The sequence below is a fragment of the Leptonychotes weddellii genome, chromosome 12 (genome assembly GCF_054177405.1).
Source record: "Leptonychotes weddellii isolate Sample4059 chromosome 12, ASM5417740v2, whole genome shotgun sequence".
Classification (NCBI taxonomy): Eukaryota; Metazoa; Chordata; class Mammalia; order Carnivora; family Phocidae; genus Leptonychotes; species Leptonychotes weddellii.
The window spans coordinates 54,517,628-54,544,923 of record NC_138380.1 but is presented as its reverse complement, the minus strand read 5'-3'; the positions used below and the strand labels follow the sequence as shown (position 1 = coordinate 54,544,923).

At 34.5% G+C, this 27,296-nt stretch overlaps 1 protein-coding gene across 1 annotated transcript in view; it reads right to left on the bottom strand.

Annotated features, from left to right (window-relative positions):
- Window positions 1-27,296, bottom strand: part of DGKB (diacylglycerol kinase beta) — a 480,803-nt gene that overhangs the window by 98,127 nt on the left and 355,380 nt on the right. The window contains exon 19 of the mRNA XM_081800920.1: window positions 9,065-9,129. Within this exon, the coding sequence (XP_081657046.1) occupies window positions 9,065-9,129 (65 nt within the window). The remainder of the gene's footprint in view (window positions 1-9,064; window positions 9,130-27,296) is intronic.

The window sequence follows — 27,296 nt, the reverse complement described above, 5'->3', positions numbered from 1 at the left end:
TTCAGAACTGAAGGATGAACAGAATCTAGAAGGACAGGTAAAAAAGGACAAGCCTTAGGAAGCCATTAATGAGGGCAAAGACTACACAGGAACAATCTTAACTGGTAAAGGAAATTGAACCCTAGTTATATGGTGGCAAATAGCTTGTTATGAAATGATGGTAACAGGGATACCTTGACAGTTCTTAGCATATTTTTGGCCCCTTATCAGTGGTTGTCAAATAAAATCTTAAAAAATACAATAAAGCTATATAGAGTTTCTGGTATTTTTCTTGCTAGAAGCACAGATGGGAAGAGAAAAAAAATCAGAGAAATTAGAATTAAAAGTCATAATAAATCAAGATGTTGTACTTCTACTTTCTGATTCTCTTCAGAAATCTTACCCATTGAGGAAATAATTTCTTCATATTTTAGGACTAGTGTGTGTGTATATATATGGGTTGCTTAAGTAAGATTCTCTACTTTGTGAAAACACTAGTCATGTAGAAATATAAAACAGAATATACAAACTTCAAAATGTTTCCAAAGTGAGAATATTATTTTTCTCTTCAAAAAAAATTTGTCAGGGAACTCTTATTTTTTTAAGTATATTAGCCATTTGAGGTTAATATATTAGGATTAATTATGCTCAGTCAGAAAATAATGCTGAACATATCTATATAAGAATATGTATTCCAAAAGGAAAAGCATTAGTAACTAATGCTCAGGTAGAGCAAGAGGCAATGGAGAGCACCAAATTAGTTCCAATTAGCCATGCCAGGGATTATTCCAGGCAAAATTACCTTATAATGAGGTGATTAACTTCTTTGGAAAGAGTTCAAGATAGGCTTACTTTATACTTAATATGTCCTATAAAAAGGGGATATAAAAAGAGTTCTCAAAACTGTTTCCAGGGATAATTTCTACCAAGAATCAAGAGATTTTATTCTCTAACAACCAAAAAACACTTATATTATTGATAGATTGAATTCTAAAGCATATGGATATTACAAATTAGATACTTAAACTTCATATAAAATTAACTAACTTATATGTAACTTGCTATATCTATACTAAAGAATATAACAATGGGATGATATTCAATTCCAAATATCTATGAATATTAAAAGAACATTTTCTGTCATTGACATTGGTCAAGGTCAAGTGCTCATTCCCCAAAGTCAGCTATCCATTGTCTAATTAGTTTAGTGGATCCCCTCAGTCCCCAGGGCACAACTGGTTTCTGTTACAGTTGGACAGACAAATCTGAAATAGGGAGTAGGCCTGAACACAAAGGAAATGGGAGCTTTAGTGTTTTTAATACAAAAACACTTTGTAAACTAGGGATAATGTTCCCAGAAACGGCAGCTTTAACTGCTGGCTAAGCTTATCTTTGGTTTTTGCCTAAAAATTGATCATTTATTTACTATGCACTAATTGAAATTTATATATATATACACACAAACACAGATGCTGTCATCTTGTAATAAACAAGAAATAATTTACTTAAGTGTTTTAATTTCACAAATATTTCCCAAAAGTTTCCATGTAGGCATCAAATCTGTAATAATGGGTAGAAATGTTTTCCCTAAACTCCTTTCTTACTGTTTAGTACTCTTTCTTATAGAAAATACACTGTATCTTGGATTATTCAGTTGTGATTTTGTAGACATCCTGAATTAACTACTGTTACTTCACAAATCTCTTTTCTTAATTTGGCATCCTAGGAAGTGACTGTGTACTTGTGTGTGTGTATGTGTATGAAACTTTTGCATAAAACACATGCAAATTCATGTAAAGCAAAACACAAATCCTAGGAAAAGAAAGGCAAAATCAAACAAGAAAAATTTTAGAATATTTGCATGAAAATGATACTAATAAAACGTATCTTGCAAACAGAAACTAGAAATAAATGTTTCTTTTTCTTCAGCTAAATCAGAGAACATATAAGCAACCCCTACTTCCATATATATCCTTTAGAGCTCAATGGTCACCTTAACTTGGGAGCCCTAGGAAATATCCTCTCCTCTGTATTAATATAATGTAACCTTTTCTTCCTGTTTATATTTTTCTGCACAACCTATCACTAAGTTTTCTATGTAACCCCAAATTCATTTTCCTCATTTGCCTCAGAGATATGAAAGATTCAGTGTCTAGCTGGATGCCCATCATATAAAAAGAGCTCCTTTAATAAGTGTCTGCAAAATAATCAACCAAATCAGATAAGCACTATTTTATCCAAACTTCAGGACCTTCTATTGATACTTATGTTTCTCCACTGTAGTGGCAAGAGTACAGAAAAAAAGAGAGAGAGAGAGAGTAGAAATAAGAACTTAGGAGAGAACAAAGAGTGAGAGGCAAAAAAAAAAAGGAAGGAAGAAAAGTTATTGGATCTTTTCCTTATTTATCCTCGAGTTCTCACTCCATTCCAAAGAACTATCTTATATACATGATTTTGAACAGCCTGGACAGAAAAATGAGTACTCTGATTTAACGAAACCAGGAAATAATGCAGGAAGATTCAGGTGAATTGAATCCCCTGCATCACTATGCACACAACTCTGACTCCTTTAACCATTCATATTTCTACCTGCTCAGATGAAATATTTAACTGTGTTTCAACATACAAATGAAAATATATGAATAGAGTGGCACAACTACTAGTAAATTATTTTAAAAGCCTTATATTATAAATTTATGTATAATAAGAATATAGTCATTAAAAATTTACATAATATGAAAAAGCGAAACTCTCAGAAAATATATATGTACACATATATATAAATCTATGCATCACATATATGTATACACATATATAAGTCTATATATTACAATCCACCTATTTAACTATGCACTAAATGGCTTATACACAGATCATAGTTTAGTCATGTGGGAACACTGATTTAGTAATAGTGCTGACACAAAAAATTTCAAGAAATGTCATTTAAAAGATATAATTGAGTAGTCATTCTAAGTGAGAATGAAAAATGAGTATATTTCTATTTTTTAAAAAGACCAAAATTGGCTAGGTACACAGAAAATGAAAACATAAAAAAATGATTTAGGATACAGAATTCTCACGAGAATATAATCCTGTCCAAAAAGTCCCTGTACAGGGCGCCTGGGTGGCTCAGTTGGTTAAGCGACTATCTTCGGCTCCGGTCATGATCCTGGAGTCCCGGGATCGACTCCCGCATCGGGCTCCCTGCTCAGCAGGGAGTCTGCCTCTCTCTCTGACCCTCCCCGCCTCATGCTCTCTATCTCATTCTCTCTCTCAAATAAATAAATAAAATCTTTAAAAAAAAAAAAAAGTCCCTGTACAACACTAACTTTTCTAATGAATATAGATTTTATTCAACATACTAAAAATGAAAATGTTTAACTTTTAATATCAGTAGTACTATTTCCCTAATTTATAAAAGATGGTACCCCTTACATAAAGTGGAATTATGTACATTCTTAAATAGATAAAATGTTTCACTATACAGTAACAAAGCTGTCTTGACTGATGGTTGCAAAAGTGAGGTCAAATGCCTTAAAGACAATGCAGACTCCATTCTGTCTTCACTTACATTGTTTTAAATGGAGTGTGAATATGTCTTTAATTTAAAAATCAATTATTCTACAGATTTAAAAAATACCAATAAAAGTTATTATGTAAATTTTTTTAATTCCTATAATTTCAAAGTATAAGAAAAGATGAATTCCAGAAAATGAAATTCTATAAATATGTGTACTTAAAACATTCAGAGAGAAAAAAGAAGGGATATCTTGTTTTATTTGCTATATTGTGATTAACTTAAAAACATATGTAAGATATGTATGTAAGACACTATATCGTGAAATTCATTGAAAGATAATTTAAATTGGCTTTTACTAAACACACATTAAAAATATTTATAGTATATGAAGAAAATTTGATATATGAATATGTCATCATGATATAAGACAGAATTTGAGCATTGCTCTTAAAGCTTCGAGAAATGTATTTTACTGAATTCAGAGAAACAACTTCTCACTGGTCTTTAAATAATAAATAAAAATATCTGGCTATGATACAACATTTTTCTATCACTACTGAAACATTATTTTATTCTTAACCCCACGTTTTATTCTAGAACTTCAGCTGGAACTTTTCTGTCTAGATAATAATCAACAATTTTATTTCATTGTTCTTATCTGTCTGCTATACCTCTAGAACACCAAGGTGGAAAGTTTAAAAAAAAAAAAGATTCAGAGGTTTTATTTCTCTATTAACTTGTAAATTATAGTATGTCACATAAAATGTAGTATAGAATATATGGAAAAATATAATCTCCAAGTTAAGAACAGATATACATACACACAGTTTAAAATAAATACAATTTTATACAGGTATAAAATTGGCATTTCAAGGGGACGCCTGGGTGGCTCAGTCATTAAGCGTCTGCCTTCGGCTCAGGTCATGATCCTAGGGTCCTGGGATCGAGCCCCACACTGGGCTCCCTGCTCAGTGGGGAGTCTGCTTCTCCCTCTCCCTCTGCTGCTCCCCCTGCTTGTGCTCTCTCTCTCTCTCTCTGACAAATAAATAAATAAAAATCTTTATAAAAAAATTGGCATTTCAAGATCAATAAGAATATTTTATGAGTTATTTGACCAATAAAAATATTTGCTTCCATAAAATATCTTTTCTTATCATTTATGCAAAATTTGTTTGTCTTTAGCTTAATATCACATGATATGCAACTTACAAAATTACTACAGAGAGAGAGAGAGTGATTTTTTTATACTCAGTCTTCAGTTCAGCATCACCAGGAAAATATTAATAATTGGTTGATAATTACATATTGTTGACCTATAAAGTTGATGATAACAAGTGCTAAACAAATCTACAAAGCTTGTATTATTCATTAGCAAAACATTCACAGTGCTCAGAGATTTATACAGCAGGATTTTTACTTGTTTATTAATATTGCTGGGGTCTTTGGAAATGACGTACATGAGCACTGTAGTGAAAAACTAAAAGGCATTATTAGTACCTGAAAAAATAGTTATTTAGAATGAAGACTCATTCCAGACATATTTCAACTTTATTTTTTCTATTACATATTTGGCACTATAAAAAGGGTAAACTATAAAAGTAGTTAGGTATTTAAAAGACAAATACACCACTCAATAATAAATAATTTAGTAAATAAATTTAGCAAATATCTACAAAGTGCTCATTATGTTCCATGCCATGTATAGATACTAAAGTCCCGGAAAGAGTCTCATTCTATGATTTCACCAAGCCTATTGTCAGGGGGAAAAAAAAAAAAGAGAGAATCACTCCACAGAATGAGTGTGATTTTTAAAGGCAAAGACAAATTTTCTAAATTCATGTCTGCTCTTAATTTCTTGGGTGATTTGGAGAGCCTAGCTTCTTTTTTATATCAGGGCTTATTAATATAGTGATGAAGTATACGTCTGGTATACCAATTTGTCAGTTTGGTTTCTTCCTTCACACATGTGCAGGGTAAGGCCCTGGGACATATCTGGTACCACTGCACAGATTATGAGTTAAACTGCTTTATTTAAATTCACACACCAATTTCACTTTTCCAGTTGTAGATTTCTTCATAAAAAGCAGAAAGTAGAACAGGAATGGAGTATATTCCTCTGAAAAGGAGACTAAGAAAACGGTCTTTGTTTCATTCAGGGGGTTTGAGAGCAGATACTTTTAAATGAGTACTTACTTGTGGACTTAGTGAATTAGTCTCTTTGTGGAGTACTGTGGGCCATCAGTGTTTGCTAGCAAATGGTATCAAGTATTGTTTATTAAAAGCTTGAATTAGTTCTTTGAAAACAAGCTATAACTACAATATTAATAAATCTTTGTAAGATCACCAATACTTTTTCTGTAACTAGTTCCATTTTGCGTATTACTTGGAAGTCCTTGTTAATGTTGCAAGATTTCACTCATGGATGAATTAAACGGTTTTGAGTTTTTTTTCAAAATTATTATAAGCCTTCATAATGATCATTTTAATGGATACATATTTTATTGTGCCAATATACAATGATTAATATCATTTTTTTAAAGTAAGAGCATACAATGCTCTACTCTACACTTGATCGTAGCCAAAAGGCTGAGAAGGAATACAAGGCTCTACTATCAACAGACCAGGAGAACCAGCAATGTATGTTAATTATAAGGGCCCAAATGTGATTGTTAATAGTTGGGTTTTTTTTTATGTGATTGTTAATAGTAATAGTCAAGTTAATGTTTTAAATACTGATATCATGTAATAAATGGTTTGAAATAATAGTAGCATAAATACTCCAAGGATTATCTGAATCTAAAATAATGAAAAAGATTTTGGTTGGACTCAAGAATATCTTAAAGTTTAGAAAGTTAAACAGCATACTTCCTTTTAACAGTTAACTTAGATTTACATAAAAATTTGGAAAAGAATAAGATATAAACCTCTCAACTAGCACTTTCTTAAGCACCGGAAAAATCATTATCTTTCCCAGTTCTTTCAATTTCTGTCAGAAGAAGCATAGAGAGAACTATATATTTTGGTAATTAATTTCCTTAAGATAATGTTAGAAACATCAGGTTCTTTAAAATATAAATGAATTTCAAGGTGAGCATGCTAGAGGATAATATTAATGGCATATGATTTATTGTGACAAGAGATCTGATCTGAAACACCATTATTAGGAGTATTTAAAAAAATCCATTTGCAAATTCCTCAAAATACAGAAGAGTGCTATGGCTGAACGTGTCTCAAAGTTGAAATCGGAAAATCTGCCCTTTTAAGTATGAAATAGCTTGTGCACAATATGTGGCATGTCTTCCTCATAAAAATTTATTAGAAAATTTCCATATTCTGAATATGTTGCATTATAGTTTAGGGAATTATCTAAATGCTTGTAATTCTCAGTGAAGACAATCTGCAAAAGTACAGATTGAAATGTATACGCCTAACTGACCTGGTAATACAGGCAATTTTAGAGCTGTTAACCGAAAAACAGATAATACACTGAGCATCTACTATATACCTGGCATTCTTGGAACTCACAGGAGAAACATGTAAGGTGTGAATCTAAAAGGTATTTTCTATATTATCACTGTTCCAAATGAAATATTCCTTTTAAACTGTGCAAGGTTTATTCATCCCTCAAATTTACAAATAAGCTTCAATAGGATGTAGTTTTACACCTTTTAAATACATTAGGATGTACACACACTTTGCTGTACATACTATTTAACCACACATTGGGCAGTAAGGAATGTCATAAATTAGTACTGCAATCAATAATAAAAAAATAAGTATATATATATATATATATATATATGTGAACAACAGAAGTCTTATTAAGAAGAATTAAAATTATTCTGGAGAACAGATTGCATTAACCTCGGACACTTGTGAGAGGATCATAAACATTGGCATTCTTATATATATTATGTCAATTTGATTATCACATAAATAGATTGATACACTTTCTCTATACTTTTAATTCTCCTTTCTTCCCTCTGCCCTCATCTCTTCTGTTTCTCCCTTTCTCTCTCTCTGCTAAGTTTGGAACAAAAATGCCTTAAACATTAACAAAGTTTATTTCCCCAGGTATTTCTTAAAGTCTTAATGGGCTTTAAATTGTGAAACTCCTGGATGGGGGACGCTGCATGCCTCATTCTCAAACAACAATTATTTTTTTGTTTGAAATGTATTTTAACATATGAATATCAACATATGAATGCTGCATGGGATAGCATTTGAGTAAGCATAGGCTAGATTTTGTAATAAGGTTTTATGTACATTAACAAATATGTTCATTTTCAGGACATTCAAGGTATATTAATATGTGTTGAAATCTACTATAAGGTGAATATGATTTCATTGTTAGATCAATTTATTCTCATATATCTCATGAAAAATTAAATCTTGTAAAATGAAAATGTCTATTCTACATGCAAAGAAAACTTACAGGTACAAAATTTTAATGAGATCACTACTAAATTTTATAATACACATGGTACAAAATTCACACAAAAAAAGTATACAGTAAAAATTTAGTCTCCACCTCAACTATTTAGTTTCCTTTTCCAGGAGGAACCAGAGTTAAGAGATTTTGGTGAATTCCTCTAAAGATATGATGCGCACATGTACATACTCATATGTACATTTCTTCCATTTTATTTAAACCAAAATTGTACCTGGCTGAACCATGAGAGAAAAGGCAAAACATAACATCATGATTTATGATTTCCAGGGTTGTTAAACTAGCCAAACACAGGGACTATAGAGACTTGGGCTTTGAACATTAATATATAAATCACTCAAATATCTGCATAGAAAGACAGATTATGATTTTGTAACTTTGTGAAATGAACATAGTAGAAATGGGTATAATTGAAGCAAAGATGATTCACTTCTTCTGTCTCATATTTCTAGGGGGGTCGAGGGGAAATAGCCCTGTTTCTGTCTAGAAATGGGAAAGATACAAAACCAAACCTTCCCCTATGTCCTTGAATATCCAAAAAAGTCAACATCTACATTTGGAAGGGAAAAATGTGTATTACTATAGTAGCAGAACTAATTCTAATTGTCAAGGCTCTTCTCCTTAAAGAATAAATCTTTAAAATTAGTTTATGTTAGCATTGATAATTCTCTGGTTTATTTTCCATTTGGTTGAGGCCAATACTGGACAGATGGTACAGAGATGCCAGGGCTTACCTGATGCCTTTGTAATACACAGTTACTCAGCATTACCAAATCACAGTCCCATGTTTTTCTTTGGGATTTAGGATGATCACCCTTCATACCCCTAGCCATGTAAAGACTTCCCATGTATCTTATTATTTTCACCTTATATACTTGAAATTCTTCTTTTCAACATGAGAATGGATTAGAGATCACAATTGCATTCCGCAGTGTAGTTTCGTTAAAACCAGAGGAAAAATTAAATTCATTTACACTTTTGTCCCAATATTTACACACACCCCTAATGTTATTCAGCCGTTATATGTAAAATGTTTTATACCATATAGTGGTTCTTTTCATGACATAATTCATCAACAGCAACCACAATTATAATTTTATCATTTGTCACCTTACCTACTGTTGAATTTTTCTGGGTGTTTTTCTCTCATGATGTGGAATCTGTGTGCAATGGAAGCATCCTAAGGAGAGAAATAGAAAAGTAAAATGAGGCAGTTTATGATCCTACTATCTTATGGAAATAAAGATTAAAAGACAAAAATTAACTAATAATATTTTTAAAGTAACTCTTTCTTAACACTATCGCTGCCCAGAAGATATTCTGAAATTAGGCAAAAATGAGTAATCTATACAAATTCAGTGTGTGATTTACGTCATCATTTCACCACTGGTCACTTGTCATATTGACTTCTAGGAACTGATTTCTATTTAATTTATGTATCTCCTTTACTACCTGATTTTGGCCTCATGATCAAAGTATGTTTAAGAGAGTGTCTATGAACATAAATGTTAAAAGTAGTTGAAAATATTGTTACACGTAGCTGGAAGAATGGCCTAAGTAGAGGAGTAATCAGGTGGAGTACTTTCTAGTCCTGTGAGATTAATTATGAGTAAAAAGATAGTGTGAGGGTGCATATATAAAAAAGTTAAGTATATTACAGGACTTCAAAGTTTGCTAAGAGTGTCTTGAATGTGTAATTATTAACTGTTCACAAGCAACTTTCTGACATATCTTATCTTGCTTAATGGAGAAAAAAAAGCAACAAAGAGAAAAAAAGTATTTCTGGAAAATTGATGATAAGTGTAACTAGGCTCTGAGACTCCAAATGCACCAGTTATGAACCCTAATGGATTTCTTTCTTTTAAGAAATCCACTCAGAGTTCCTATAAGACAGAATCACACTGAGCATGGGAGACTGGTGGAATATTGTGATTCAAGCTTTTCAAACATAAAGACTGTCCTTGCTGACTTTAAACAGTTGCCCTTGTTATATTCCAAGCAAGAATATATTTTCCCATTCTTCATCTACACATGATTAATCATGCCACAATGAGAAACTAATATATTTACCAGTCATCTCAGTAGAAACAGGGCTATTGTTGCGATTAACTGTTAATTTTGTTTCATAGTGCAGATAAAAAAAAAAAAAGAAAAACCAAACACAAAGGAAATAAAGAAGTTGTGTATTTGAGAGAATCTAGAAAACACTAATCAAGGATTAAAAGTCTAATGAATGAAATGAAAAGGCTAATGTGCTTACTCATGCATAACAAAGCATGAGGCACAACAAGAGAGGGACCAATGCCCACTGCAGATGGCAGACTGAGTTGCTTTCCCTACAAGATAAAGCTGTAATAGCGCTGCAATTTTTCCCGTACATTTTATCCTCTCAAAATCATTAAGTAATTGAATTAATCCACAAGAGAAAAGGACACAAAGATACAGACAGGTGTACGTAGAAACACTTATTAAAAAGTTACCAAAAAAACCCTGTATGGTTTGATATTCTATCTTTGTTATATATACATGATCAACTTCCTGGTTTGCTAAGAAGTAGGAATATCAAGATGGTTCACTTTTATTGGTTCAATAGCTCTCAAATCCAGTCACAGAGTTTCTTCCTTTTTTTTTTTAATTCTCACTAATAAGTCATAAATATATTCTATCTTAGAATGTTGTCTTATTGTGGTATGAAATTATAGATAAAAATGTGAGCTGGGCTATTTATGATATATTATGTGCCTTGATCATTAATTTTTTAAAACCATTTATTTTGACTTTATCCCTAATCTGGTTCAAAATCAATTTGTAATACCTTATAATTAAATGCATACATCCAGCAGACCAGTTGAACAAAAAGCAAAGGAATATGATTCAAGTCCTAAGAATGGATGGTCAATATTGGTTATCCATAGGGAGACTATCATTAAACTTGCTTCTGCTTGAATTATTTGTTCCTGCTAACATAGAGAACTGAGACTTTTAAAAATAGACTGTGTAGATTAATTTGCTTCACAAGCATCTATTTTTGCTATAACAGATCTCTTCCTTTTCAAAGCAACATAAAAAGGACAGAGAGGGGGAAAGAAGAAAGGAGGGAAAAGGGAAAGGAGAAGAAAAGAGAGTATCTGAAGAAGATCATTTAATTAGACTGGACTATAATTGAGTAAACTCCCAGAAATATAGAACACCAAATAGCCAAGGATAGACTGAATGTTAGTTCTATCTCCAAGATACTTGGGCAATGGATTATGTGGTAAAAGAGGGGATAAATAAAAACTAGTGAGGAACACTGGCATGCCTTTTCCATGTGTTAAATGGGTTTCACCACAAAGAGAGAGTTGGCATTGCTAACTACAGGATTGATAAGACACAATGACAGCAGGTGTTCATTTGGATGAGAATTCAGACCAAATTCCCATGGGATCCTGTCCCTTTGGCATAACCCCAAGAGGCTTAAAAGAGAACTGCCAAACACTGTAAACTTATCCAGCAGCCATATTTCAGAGACACTTAGGACTCCCTAATAGGAGACCAAATAAGAAAAAGATAAAATAGTGTCAGGTTTTTACATAAATTTTGCCCTTTCTCTCTCTATGTACCACACTCTTAAGGGACAAAAATTAACCAACATAATTTCCATACCCGAGAATGGACAAACTTTAAATTTAGACAGACTTTTACTTCCAAGACTTGTAACTTTGAGGCAATTATTTACTGTAAGTCACAGCTTCCTTATCTTTAATAAAGGTAAATGATACTCCATTACAGTATTTTGGTGAGATTTTTTGAGATTATTTTGTATAGCTGAGGTGTTCATATATTTTATAGCCACATCAGAATTTTATTGAAAGTAAAAGGGAACGCTAAAACATGGTTACATTGCATAATTTTGAAATATGTATTTAATGACTCTCAAATTGGTTTTATTATTTCCTGAAATATAAAATACTTTTATTTTAAATTAAAACAAAATCAGATTTAAGAAATAAAAATAAAATATACCCATCTTTATTAAAGCAAAACAAATTTAAATATCATGTTAATTTTCTAAGCAGCAGAAAGTACTAATTTATATATATATATACACACACACACACACACAATATACAAAATATTCATATATCAGAGAATCAGCTTCTTAGCTGTCACTGTTATTTTTCTGATGAGTGATTCTTCTTTTCCTATAAGGGCTTATTATTTTATTTTTTAAAAAATAAAGTCACTCTAAATCTCCAAAGTTGCATTTTAAGTTATTAATTTAAAATTTTTGACTATTTCTGTGGATCATAATTTTTTTTTGGATCATAACATTTTAAATTGAGAAAATACTCTATAAGTGCTGAGATACTGTACCTATAACAAACTCTACTAAATATTTCCAGTGGCTTTTTTGAGGTATTATTTACATACCATAAAATTCATCAATTTTAAGTGTACCATTCAATGAGTTTGAACAAAGGTATACAATAACCACTTTCACAAACATGATATAGAAAATTTGCACCATCCCAAAAAGTTCCCTAATGCCCTCTGCATTTATATACTTTTATACTTACACATATCCCCACCACCACCCTCAAAAGACACTGATCTGCTTTCTCTCACCATAGATTTCCTTTCTAAAAATTCCTGTAAATGGAATTTAAAAGTACTATTTTAATGTCAGGCTTTCTTCACTTATTGTAATACTTTTAGGATTCGGCCATTTGTTCCAGTATCAGTGGTTTGTCAGTATTCAATTGAATAGATATACCACAATATGTTTACTTACTAATTGTTGGCATTTGTCTTTTTATGAATAAAACTGCTATGAACTTCTGAACACAATTCCTTTCATAGACATATGTGATTACATCTTTTGAGTAAATACCTAGGATTGAGACTGCCCAGCTGTATGATAAAGTTTAAATATAACTTTATAAAAAACTACATTATTTTTCAGAGTAATTGTACCACTTTGCATTTCTACCAGTAATTTTCGAGAGTTCCAGTTAGTCCACATCTTTACCAACATTCCACATCCACAACAACCCTTGGCAATTTTTTTAAATTTTATCATTCTAATAAATATGCAGTGGTATCCTTGTTTAGCCTTAACCATTTGAGCCGGCACCATCTGCTTCACTAGAGGAGTCAATTCTGATGAAAATATAAGATATGAAAGTTCTGGTGGAGACTTACTCTACCACAGCCATTCATCCGTGAAGCTCTTATATGTTCTCAGCAATGAGCACTCTCTGGAATCCCACCTCACACAATCATCCTACATATAGCCTCAAGGGTTTTAAAGGATTCTTCTTTTTCTATTAAATTTCTGTGAAAAAGATATTCAGAGACTATATGCTTAGAATCTCCCTCGAAGAACTTTATTTAAGCTGTCAAACTGATAATGATCTTTTTCTTTGCTTAAACTAAACTTTAAATAAAAAAATTAAAAATTCAATATATCATAATTGTTTAAATAAATTTTCCTTATTGTTTACAGAAGTTGATTATCTTTTCATATGCTTTTGTCCATATTTATTTTTCTGTGGAGTACCTAGTCAAGTCCTTTATCCATTTGGTCTATGCACATTAAAATAATTATTTATATTAATAACCATAATGACAGTAATTAGTAATAATTAAGTATTTACTACTCTTAAGGCACTATTTTAAGAGCTTTACATGTAGTATTTCATTTAATCTTCACAAATTTTTTTTAAAGATTTTATTTATTTATTTGAGAGAGAGAGAATGAGAGAGAGCACATGAGAGGGGTTAGGATCAGAGGGAGAAGCAGACTTCCTGCTGAGCAGGGAGCCCGATGCGGGACTCGATCCAGGGACTCCAGGATCATGACCTGAGCCAAAGGTAGTCGCTTAACCAACTGAGCCACCCAGGTGCCCCTAATCTTCAGAAAAATTTTATGAGCTATCTACTGTTATCTGCATTTTATGAATGAGAAAACAGGATTATGGATTTTAGAACCCTTCTAGACCATACAGGAAAAAGCTGTGGAATTCACAGGTGAATACAGGTAATTGCCTTCAGGTCTTTTATATTTTTTGTTAGCAATGAGAAAGCCATGCAATTGTAAATATTTCCCCCCTTTTTTTTTTACTTTTTTTTGTTTACCTTGTAGAGTTCTGAATTTTTATATTTCAGACATATCAACCCTTTTTTGAGTTTTGAGTCATTTTCAGAAACAGCCTTCTTCATAATTAAGCAGGATACTTTTACCTTAAAACTTCATAATTTACACTGTATTATTAGAATCATTTCAGATTTATACATATTATATACTAATAGAATTTGTTTAATGATCTACTTTTCCCTCTTTGTTTGAATACAGTTAATTCTATAATAAATTTCCACCTCTATCTCTCTATATGTTACTTCTGAACTACAGCAAACTATTTTAAATATTCTAGTTTTGTACTACATTTTCATATTTGGTTGGGCTAGAATCACCCAAATTGATTCTAATCACTGGAACTTGGTAAAGTTCTTGCAGATGTGATCAAGTTAAAGATTAATATTGCTTGGGACCAATGATTCTTTTCTGCCTTACACTTTCTTTCTTTTGGAAAAGAAATGTCTAACTATTCTACTATGCTATTTTGAAAACAGATAACTTGTTTTCTAGTTTCACAGGCTCACAATAGAGAAGAAATTTGCCCAGTATGAATCATATGCTGAGTCTTACCTATAACAGATTTCAACAATTTATACAGTAAGGTTTAGGACTTGGAGCTGATGATATTGATATGGGCCTTTTGACTTGAGTTGATATAATGGACTGAGACATGTGGAGATACTGAAATGAGGTGTAAATATTTTGCATGGGGGACAGAATAAATCTATGAGGGACAACAGGCAGATACTAGTGGGATGAATGGCGACCCCTAAATATATCTGTCCTTAATCCCTGGAACCTGAAAATGTCACCTTATATGGTAAACTTTTTACAAATGTGATTAAAGGGGGTGCCTGGGTGGCTCAGTTGGTTAAGTGACTGTCTTCGGCTCAGGTCATGATCCTGGAGTCCCGGGATCGAGTCCCGCATCGGGCTCCCTGCTCAGCAGGGAGTCTGCTTCTCCCTCTGACCCGCCCCCCTCATGTGCTCTCTCTCTCTCTCTCATTCTCTCTGTCTCAAATAAATAAATAAAATCTTTAAAAAAAAACAAAAAACAAAAATAGGAAATGTGATTAAAGATCTTGAAATGAGGAGATTATCCTGAATTATTTAAATAAGACCTAAATGCCTTTACAAGTGTCCTTATCAGAGAGAGACACAGGGAAATTTGACAGACAGAAGAGGAGGAGGCAATGTGACCATACAGGTAGAGATTTCAGTGATGCAGCCAGACATGAGGCAAGGCTGACAGCCACCAGAAGCCACAAGTGGCAAAGAACAGATGCCCCCTTAAAGCCTTTCCAGGACCATGAACCTGTTGACACCATGATTTCTGCCTAGGGAAATGAAATTTGGACTTCCAGTCGCTTGCACTGTGAGAGAATACACTTCTGTTGTTTTAAGCCACCAAGTCTGTGGTAATTTGTTACAGCAGGCACAGGAAATTTATACATCATTTATCCTTATAGCTTGTTTCAGGAAAGCATTATCTTAATTTTGCCTGAATCCTTATTTTATTCTCTCAATTCCAATTGCATTATTTTTTTGCATTTAACATGATGTTCAGAATCTGTAATTTAACAAAAAAGAATATAAGATGAAAATAGGCATCACAAATTCTATATGTCAACTACATAAAGTGGGCATGAAACAAACAGCAAAACCGTAGAAAGGTAGAGCTTCTTGCCTTTACAGGAAAGACTTAATTCAACCCTAGATACTCCTGCTTGAGTATCTATTTAACATGGCATTGGAGGTCTTTAGAAATACAAGAGATAAAAAAGAGATATATGTATTATAAAGAAAGAGAAAAACTATCCTTATTTATAGGTGACATAATATTCTATATAGAAAGTCCAAAGGAATCAAATGAAATCCACATAATTCAAGGGTTTAAGGACCTGTCCAGATATACAAAGAGTGTATAAAATTAGTAGAATTAAACACATTGAAACAAAGTAATAGAAAATTATCCCATTCACAGTAACAATAACAAGTACCAGGGGAAAGTACTACCAGTGTGAGTCCTACAGAAGAACATGATAATTACTGAAAGACACAGATGCATACTATTCTGAGTTGCAATGATTTATGGAGTTGGAGTTAGAGGATATGAGGAGTGGTACAGTATCTTCTGAACTTGAGCATCAGTGGAAGCACATGGACTTTTCTCTATTACATGGCATTTACTATCTCTTGGAATTGGTTTTTGAGGGTGTGTGTGTGTGTGTGTGTGTGTGTGTGTGTGTGTGTGTGTGTGAGAATCCCCAGGAACTCTGAGGCATCGAGTTGCACATCTGCAACTTATCCTGCTGTGAAAACTTCAGATGCAACCCATAGTGGACTTCTGTTAGCTAGCTTTTGATTATACTCCGGACAACCAGGGCATTTTTCTAGAATTAAAAATTTAGACTTAGAGAAATACATTACTGAGAGCAAGATGACAGGTGTTAGTCATTTAGAGCCAGTCCCTGAGGTAGGATATGAGATTTGCTGAATGGTAGATGCAGGCTCAAAAGCAGAGCTTTCAATGAGGAGACTTTTGCAAAGTCTTCATTGGCTTCATTGCGAGCAGACTTCTCATGAATTTTTTAAATTAAGAGAAATTTCTTTAAATTACCTTCTCTTGGATGGTGGCAAAAATTATAATTAAGTTTTAGTTTAAATTACTGCTCTCAAATTTTATAATTCTCTTTTGTTTTGTTTTGTTCCCAAGTATTCGGTCAAATTGGAGAAAGCCATGCCACTCACTCTGTGTGTCCATGTTCTAGATGGAAGCGAGACTTGGGGTTATATGTGAGATGAAGCCTGTCCCCATATCAGCATCTTCCCACTCTCTTTTCCATTTATCAAGATACCCTTAGGAAGGTGGTAGCTTCATCATGCAGCACTGAGAGAAGCTGCATCATCAGTGTTCCATAAAAAACAGATGATAAACTAGGGGCTCCTGGGTGGCTCAGTCGGTTAAGCGTCTGCCTTCGGCTCAGAGAGAGAGAATCCCAATCCCCTCACATGGCGCTCGATCTGATGATCCTGAGATCATGACCTGAGCCGAAATCAGGAGTCAGGCGCTTAACCATGTGAGCCACCCAGGCACCCCAGTATACACTTTATTCTTAATGCATACATCTAAACTTACAGGGTGCTTTTAGGTAATGATGGCAACTTTGGTTTCATTTTTTGAAATAATAACACAAATTATTCCAGGTGTTTTGCTTTTTTTTTTTTTAATGTTTTATTTATTTATTCATGAGAGTCAGAGAGAGAGAGAGGCAGAGGCAGAGGGAGAAGCAGGCTCCCCGCCTAGCAGGGAGCCCGATGCGGGACTCGAACCCAGGACCCCGGGATCATGACCTGAGCCAAAGGCAGACGCTTAACCATCTGAGCCACCCAGGCGCCCCCAGGTGTTTTGCTTTTTAAAATGATAAAGTTTAGTATTTATTTCCAGGTACCATGTAATAACTATTTTATTTAATTAAGCATTTTACTTTTTTTTTTAGATTTTATTTATTTGACAGAGAGAGACAGCGAGAAAGGGGACACAAGCAGGGGGTGTGGGAGAGGGAGAAGCAGGCTCCCCACTGAGCAGGGAGCCCGATGTGGAGCTCCATCCCAGGACCCCAGGATCATGACCTGAGCAGAAGGCAGACACTTAACCGACTGAACCACGCAGGCGTCCCTAATTAAACATTTTAAATGCATATTTTATATACACATATACACTTGTATATTATAGTTAATTGATACTTTCGTTGATATAACAATAGCCACCCTGTCAATCCTTTTGCATATATTTGGTGCTTATGTTTCTTAGACTTGTATATTTTTACACATAGGTTTTTATTCTGCTATGAGTATTGAACCTTAAGGACTGTAATTTCTCTATTCTGGATTGCTTCTGTTTGCTTATCTAGATCCTCTCTCTACCCTTCTCCATTGTGCTCTCTGACTGGGCAGTGTCCTGTATAGCTATCAGATTCCTCTTGTCCTTTTGCTTCTAATTGTCCTTGCCAGTTGAGAGCCCCAGCTAGAGATGGGAAGGAGACATGTGAGTTAGGGTAATTAAATCCCTGGCTCCCTCAGTGAAAAGTCAGTTGCCATTGGATGTCTTTTTCTCTCAGGGCTGTCTTCTATACGTCACTCTATCCTTCTGGGTCTAGTAACTATCTTGTCATATGGTCTGGAAGGACTTCGTTGTGGTAACAGCTTCCATTTACTTATCCCAGTATTCTGCATGACCCCTTCAGCTTCCCAAAGACTTTTTGAGAGTCATTTAACAAGAATAAACTTCTTTCCATTTGGGATAATGCACTTCCTCAGATTAGAGTATATCATCTTTTTTTTGTTTTGTTTTGTTTTGTTTTTTTTAAGAATCTATTCATTTATTTGAGAAAGAGTAAGAACTAGAGAGAGAGAGAGAGAGAGCACACACAGAGGGAGAGGGAGAGGGAGAGAGAGAAGTAGACTCCCCACCAAGCAGGGAGCTTCATGCGGGGCTCGATCCCAGAACCCTGAGATCATGACCTGAGCTGAAGGCAGACGCTTAACCGACTGAGCCACCCAGGCGCCCCTAGTATATCATCAGTTTTTTATAGGACACTGATGATGCAGCTTCTCTCAGTGTAAAGCTACCACCTTCCTAAGGGTCTCTTGATAAATGACCACCCAACCCTGGCGTGCACTCACTCCCTCTCTCTTTTTTTTTTTTTACAATTTTTTTTTTAAAGATTTTATTTATTTATTTCAGAGAGAGAGAATGAGAGAGAGCACATGAGAGGGGGGAGGGGCAGAGAGAGAAGCAGACTCCCTGCCGAGCAGGGAGCCCGATGCGGGACTCGATCCCGGGACTCCAGGATCATGACCTGAGCTGAAGGCAGTCGCTTAACCAACTGAGCCACCCAGGTGCCCCTCCCTCTCTCTTAATTAATGAAGTGTATACACAGAAACTTTTCCGGCTTTATCAAAGAGTGATGCGTCCCATATAAATATATTTCCACTATATGTTACACACCAAACTTTTAAATTTAACTAATTTGGGCTAAAAACTATTTTATTATATCTATAGATGTAACTTAGTTAAGCTTAATAGATCAATCCCTTGTCTCAATAAAACTGATATACAGCAGCACCTTTAAGCTACTCTTAATGGCTTGGGCTATCCTGTTAGGTTTCACAGACCTTGTACAGCGACACACCATGGCCCTCAGTGTGAGAAGGGCTGTTCGCGCTACCGTGAATCACTTCAAACTGTTGTGTTGTGTTTTTTAGTGTTCCTAAGATTTTTTTTTTATTCCTTTCTTCTTGCATCATATCAAACGCTTAACTTTCACTTCTTGCTATAAAGAACACACCTTTCATGCTAAGGAAACTTAGCAGTTTCCTCCTGTTTCACTGATCTCAATTTTCATATTTTGAAAAGAAATGGAGCCTTAGAATCTAAAAACTAGAATTGACCATAAATATTGCTCATAGCCTAGACGAGCAAAGTGGATTAAACAAAACCAATATAGGTATGGAATATGGCCAAGAAGCACAAAAGAGGCTGAAATAGTCTATGGGTTCTCCTACAAGTGAATTTCAGAAATTTTGCACATGAACTTTTGAGATAATCTTTATAAGCTAAACATTTTATTATATATAATTCCTAGATGGCCATTTTACTCCAAAAGCAAAAGCTAGTAGGACAATTATCTTTGATAAATAAATATTATTGGGATGTAAATATTGTATTTTCATCTCCTATAAAATTTTTTAAAAATTGTAAGAGATTATGGCAAGAGTGAAAAGAATGTACAAATGATTAGTTTGAGTTTCAATTCTGAAACAGAAAACCCATACTTAAAATTACATAGTAAAATGAGAAGATTCTACTTACATTTTAATAATCTCATTAAAAATTCCTGTTGTTTAAATATATTTTATACAGGAGAGATCATGAAACCAAGCAAACTAGTTCAAGTCATAAGGAAAAAATATCTGACCTCGGAGAATCTAAAGAGACATGCCAAGAAGAGAACCTAAATCATAAATCTCACTCTTGCTCTATAACATATAACATTTGGGATTAGAACTATCAGAAAACTTCTAGAACAGTTTCTTCACCTTATCCTTAAGCTTCGTGAACAAACTTATCAAAAGAATAAACTTAGTATACATATACTATTATCACAACTATATAATTTCTATGATCAAAATGTTCCTTTAAATACAAATTTTTTTTTTACTAAACAAATTCTAACTTGTTTTTATTGGATTAGAAAGACTACATTCCTCTCAAAGTGCTTCTTTTGATTAAAAATTCCTAGATTTGGAGGCCTAGAAATCTTAAATGAAGCAAACCGTATAGTCTACATAATTAGTGAATGAAGTGTAATTCAAATAAATTGCTTTATAATTTTAGTTTTATTCCTAATGTGGAACAATCTAAGAAGATCTTAATTACATGAAAATCCATGAAAGCCAAATTTATAACAGATTTAGTAACAGTAAATCATTAGATCAGGAGCTCCCTCTCTAAAAAGCCTAAGGCCAAAACTAAAGAAAGACGTGTGCAGTAATATAGACAAATTGGTGCCTAAGTAGCAAAGCTAATATTTATTTATTTTTATTATTATGTTATGTTAATCACCATACATTACATCATTAGTTTTTGATGTAGTGATCCATGATTCATTGTTTGCGTATAACACCCAGTGCTCCATGCAGAATGTGCCCTCTTTAATACCCATCACCAGGCTAACCCATCCACCTACCCCCTCTCCTCTAGAACCCTCAGTTTGTTTCTCAGAGTCCATCATCTCTCATGGTTCATCTCCCCCTCCGATTTCCCCCCTTCATTCTTCCCCTCCTGCTATCTTCTTCTTCTTCTTTTTTTTTAACATACAATGTATTATTTGTTTCAGAGGTACAGATATGTGATTCAACAGTCTTGCATAATTCACCACGCTCACCATAGCACATACCCTCCCCAATGTCTATCACCCAGCCACCCCATCCCTCCCACCCCCCCACCACTCCAGCAACCCTCAGTTTGTTTCCTGAGATTAAGAATTCCTCATATCAGTTAGGTCATATGATACATGTCTTTCTCTGACTGACTGACTTTGCTCAGCATAACACCCTCCAGTTCCATCCATGTCGTTGCAAATGTGGTATATACAATGGAATATTATGCAGCCATCAAAAGGAATGAAATCTTTCCAAAGCTAATATTTAAATCAACATTATTATTTTAAAAGACTGCACAATAAAATTTAAGATTTTCAAATTTCACAGTTTTGGTGAGGCAGTGATTAAATTAGCCTATAGTAAAACTCTCCACATAGTAAAACTCAACTCAAACCACGACATAAAGCTGAAATTCTGGAGAGACACTAGTGTTACAGAGTAGTCCTGGAAAGGGAAACCAGACATTCCTCTTCAGAGGGTACAGAGGGAATCAAACCCATACGAAAATGACCTGCTTTGGGTCTACAGAGGACATCAGCCAGTATGTAAAGATACTCTTCCCATGCCTAACAAGAGAGAAGTCTATACCTTTCTCACATGTAAGGTCTAGGATAGGCCCAAAGTCAATGAAAACAGGCCAAGGCCCCCGGGAATGAGGAACTGGAATGCTACACGTGATGTTAAGGCATTAAGGACACAAAACAGTGTCCAATTTACCCAAACAAGAAAGAAAGTGGCTTGCTCCTCACCAGGGAGCACAGTAATTAAAAGCACATGCTCTACAATCTCTACGATCTGACAAATAGTTCCTATACTCACGCCATCACTACACTGATGTTTCTTCACCTGAAAAATGGAAACAGCCCATATCTCCCTCATCAGGTTAATACTAAGACCATTTATCAAGGATCATTTTTGTAAGGAGTTTTACCCTTTGGCGCAAAGCCTGACAGTAAACAAAACAAGAAAGGTATTATTCCATTGCTCAGGTACTGGGCAAATAAAAACTACTAGTCTAAGAGAAGAAGGAACAAACTGATGGCACCTTAACAAAGAACTGATCTGCTTCCTTATGTATCACCTGACTAGAAAATATTTACAAAAAAAACTTTGCAAAGATGACCAAATGCCTAGACTATTTCACAAATTCTGCTAGTGTCCACTGAATATTGAATAACGTGTTGGTTGTTAAAATTTTTTTAATCTCTCCAGAGTAGAATTCTTATTATTTGCATTCTTCTTTCCCAACTTGGGAAAAAATTAACAAGTATATGACCTTAAATACTGAAGTATTTTTTCACAGTAAACTAGATCCTTAGCTCTGTTTTAGTTTCTAGAAATCTTGGGTATTTTGTTGATTATCTATTATCTTCAATAATCAAGATATCTTTTTCAGTTAAAACATAAAGGTTGAATCCATCAACTACATTTATGTCTGAGGTTGACTTGGTCATTACAGTACTCATTCAATCTGATACAACCTGCAAATGTATTCACTGCTTTGATGTAATTTCAGCACATGTGCAAAGAAAGTCTTGTGTTTGAATACCCAGGGGGTTGAAATGTGAATAGCATTTTCCATAATACCTGAAAAGGCATATTTCTTGCATTTGCAAAATAAAGTTGACACCTGCTGTGTGACTGCCAGTCATTAAACTGGGTTGGCAATGACCAAGGTGGTATGACAGCCACCAGTAAACTGAATAAAATGGGGTGAAGGAAGAGTGGTGAAACAAGTAGGCATGGGGGCTGAGGTAGAGCAGAGTGGGGAGAGAACTGAGAGTGAAGAAAACAGAAGAAGTTCTATTTACTCTCTGTAAGTAGAAATGGGAGTAGGTCTCAAAGGTGAGGGTGAAGAGAAGCCTGCATATGTGAGACAAGGGTGGGAGGGAAGCAGAGACTGGAATACCACATTGGGGCAGGGAGATGGACAGTTTATTAGAACCCAAAATAATTTGTATGGAAAAAGTATAAAAATACGGATCTCTATAGAATATTCATAAAGCCACATTACAGTAGGATGATCACTGGTATTAAGGATAAGGTGCAATTATATCATCTTTATCCCATTTAAATCTATAAGGTAAGTACTACTATAGAGAAAAAAATGGAAGGTTCATTGGTTTATATAACTCTACATAACTCATCAAGTTGGAGTAGCCAAACATACACCAGAACATATGTGTCTATACATAAATAGTTTATAGTCCTATAGTCTATTGCTTTAAAGGCCATATCTTAAAAATTCCTTCAAAAATAACTCTAGCTTTATTACAGGAATGATTTCCAACTAGGACCATATATCCTTTGTGTCTGAACAACAATTGATATGACTGGTTTGGTTGATTTCAATAAGGTATCTCAGAGTGATCCCACATGATCTATTTATTTGCTTCATCTTAGGGGGAAAATCACTGAGGAATATCACACCACACTGCATTCTCCACACTGCATTTGTCTATTCCTCTTCCCACTTCCATCCCTCCACCTTCTGTTCCTATCTGTCTGTCCTCATTCTTTGTCCTCCTAAATACACACATAGGAAAGTCCCTTAGGAAGAGTTCCTCATGTTTTTAGAAAATATTTCTTTCCGAGAACTGTATACCTACAAAAGGCATTTACAGGGTAAAACTGGGCTGTGGCAGGTGCTGCTTGTTACCTTCCAATACCTATTTCCTTCCTCTTTCCAACCAAAAGAACTCTTACTTCATCTGGGCTGTCATGTACCAAGCTAATCAACAAGCAAACAACCAAGCAACCAAACCCTAAATCCCCCAGAGTTCTTTTGTAGCTAGGAAAGGTGATCTAGATAAAATTCCTTTCCACCTTCGACCTCCATCATCACTACCATACTCACAAGCATATGGATATAATACCTAAAAGGTATAGCAGATAACTTGAAAAAACAAGAATAAAAGCTATTGCTGAGAACTGATGGAGGCCAAAAAAAAAAAAAAATGTGCAGTCCTATCAAACATCTTGATGGCCAGGACGACTTCCTACAGATGAAGAAAGCTCAGACAAGAAGCACCTGACTTGTAACTTGGTTATTGTTCCGTTCAGCCAAACCCAATCTTCACTGAAACATAGGTGATCACCTCCTTAGCATCTCATTCCTCTGAAAACATTAAGATACAGAGTCTGCGAATTCTGTAATGGTGTTTTCTGAGAAATATTCTACTCGATTACTTTTCTTCATGGTTAAAACTACAAAACTTTGTATTTTTGTAGAGAGCTCTGTGATTTCTAAAGGCTTTTCTTGCAAATTATATATGTTGACCTCGTTACTATTGCTAAATTAGATATCTGACCTTTTTTGACAGAAACAGGGCAGATATAATATCTTTATTTTAGGAAAAAAAAAGTCTTTCTGGGCTTAAGGAGCTTTCCTGAGGTTATGAAGCTTGCCTAACACAGGGTATGACTTCCTTATTTATCCCTGCAATACAGTCAGTTCACTTAATATTCATTTTTACAATGGTCTTGTATCTAAGGTATTCCAACATCAATTGCTGTTAATGCCATTAATAACCCATATTTCCTAAAACAACTAATATTACTCAGAAAATCAGGAGAAGCTGCTTGCATCCATAATTCTATTCACAATCTAATGGTAGGTTTCATTTAATTAATGATATATTTCCTAGGTAATATTAGAAAACAAAATAATGTTGATTGGTTCTCATTAAATAATAAATAGCAGTTGTACTTATTCTTTATTCTCCAGAGTAAATACAATTTTGAGTGTACTTTCCTGTAATCATAGTCCCTAAAAAAATGAAATCAGTAAGTCAGTAGCTTGAGACCATAATCAAAGACTCCTAATTTACTTAAGAAGAACTTGAATTCAAAATTCTTCAACAAAGGTAACCTCATGCCTCAATGCTACAAAGAACATCATACAAAGTGACCACAGAGAACTCTCACATCAGTAAACTAGTACTTTAAAGAGGACAAAGAGCTATGATATCATTCTCATGAATGAATAATACTGGTAAGTGAATTTGCAGCAGACTTCAGATATAAAATTACATTGCTTCTAATGTAATATAAAATTAAAATCTACTTAATATCTAGAAAAAATTAAACTTATAAGGAAAACTCGTTCCTGTTAGTCTGCTTTTACTATCCCCAAACAAGGCTGTAACTAGTCTATTAAGAATCTTCCTATGGGCAGCAAGAGAAAGGAACAATCACCTCAACAGGTTTTATGTACTGGACAAGGGAGCAGCTCTGTTGGGGAGTGACGGGTGAGCAAAAGTCTGGGGCAGAGGTGAAGGTTCTAGCTCAAAGACTTAGGGGAAAATCTATAAATAACAATCAAAGAGCATATATCAAGCACTGCTTCACTAACATTTAAACTACTTGGTGATGTTTTCCAACCTAAAAGTAAAGACCTAATCCTTATGAAGGAAAAGTATCTTGCATTGTGGCTCATTTGAAGTAAATACAGTGGTCACATCCATTAATACAGATGACACAGATGCACAGAAGTAATGGATATTAGAAACATTACTCTCTGCCTTATACAAATCATGAACTCCCTTGAAGTGTTCCCCAAAGTCCATAACAGGAAGAGCAACAAAATCTTAAATTCCTAAATATCATCAAATTACAAATATCAAATTACACATGATTCAGTACTCTGTGTTCTACAAATGATTTATCATAGTGGCAAGTTGTTAAGACATATAACCCTTAAATGTTATATACAACTATATTTGTGACAGAATACCGATTATTAAAACACAGGACTCAGAACTTCTTCCTCCTCTGATTGCCCATTTAATATCTTTATCTTCCCCTATCTGCCATGAAAACAAAGTTCAGGTATCTTCTGATTTGATTTTTTCTGGAGAAAAGTACTAGAAGAAAAGGATTTATACCTCTTATATGAGGTATCTAAAAAAGACAAATTCACAGAATCCAAAAGTGGAATAGTGGTTGCCAAGGGCTGGGGAGAGGGAGATATGGGAGTAACTAATCAAAGGCAATGAAGTTTCAGTCACAGTAGATAAATAAACTCCAGAGATCTGCTATACAACACTGTACCTATAGTAAATGTTACACTTTATACTTAAAATTTTGTTAAGAGGGTAGATCTCATGTTAGTGTTCTCTACACAATAAAAACAAAACAAAACAAAACAAAACAAATTAAAATTTAAAAAAACGGATTACAATCCGCAGAGGGCTACTTATTGAAAAAAACTCTTTGTTGGGCTGTGTCATGAATAAGAGTGAAGAGATGAGGATGTTAATACAATGGAAGGGAAATTAGGGAGTTCTGTTTAAAGTGAAGAGGTTAGAGGTGCTAGGGATTAGGAGTAGACAATGTTTATAGGAGTTGCTGTGTTCAAGGCGAATATGAATACAGATGAAAGATTCTGTTTGGGTCATCCTTTAAATTCAAAATAGGACTTCAGAGGTTATTTCTTTATAAGCAATTCAGAGGCGTTTTAATTTTTAAGTAGTTTTGAAATACTTAAAACTGTTGTTCTGTGAAACCTTTCTTCCATGAACACCTATTTTTCATGATGAAATTACCTACAAGAAAAAGAACATAAGAAGATTCCCCTAAGAATAGAACTGAGTATTTATAACGAGTGCTAATCAAACCTGTGCTTGACAAATAGGTGGGCCAGCTGCCTGAACTGAAAGTAAAGTTTTCTTTTCTTTTTTTTTTTTTTTGAAAGTAAAGTTTTCTACAGTTGTTGCAAACCTGATGTTTCCCCAGGTCTGATCTTTGACTGATGGCATCTTACTGGGTTCTGATTAGGGCTTGGAATCTGCTCAAGCCCTCTCCGCATTAGTTGGCCAAGAGAGTTTCACATACAGACTTTGATCTTTTGGACATAATAGACATTCTTACTTTTCTCACATCTGTGCAGGTGGCCTCATCTCCCACACACACACACACACACACACACGTGTGCATGCACACGAGTGCACATGTACAAAGCTAAACTAAGGGACTTGCCAATACCCTGTCACCAAACCTAACACATAACTGTTTTCAAACACACCCTGTTCTTTCATCTGTTACAACAGAGGTTCCCTTCCCTCATTCTTTTTTTTTTTTAAGATTTTTTTTTTATTTATTTATTTGACAGAGAGAGACAGCGAGAGAGGGAACACAAGCAGGGGGAGTGGGAGAGGGAGAGGAAGGCTTCCCGCCGAGCGGGGAGCCCGATGCGGGGCTCAATCCCAGGACCCCGGGATCATGACCTGAGCCGAAGGCAGACGCCCAATGACTGAGCCACCCAGGTGCCCCCCCTT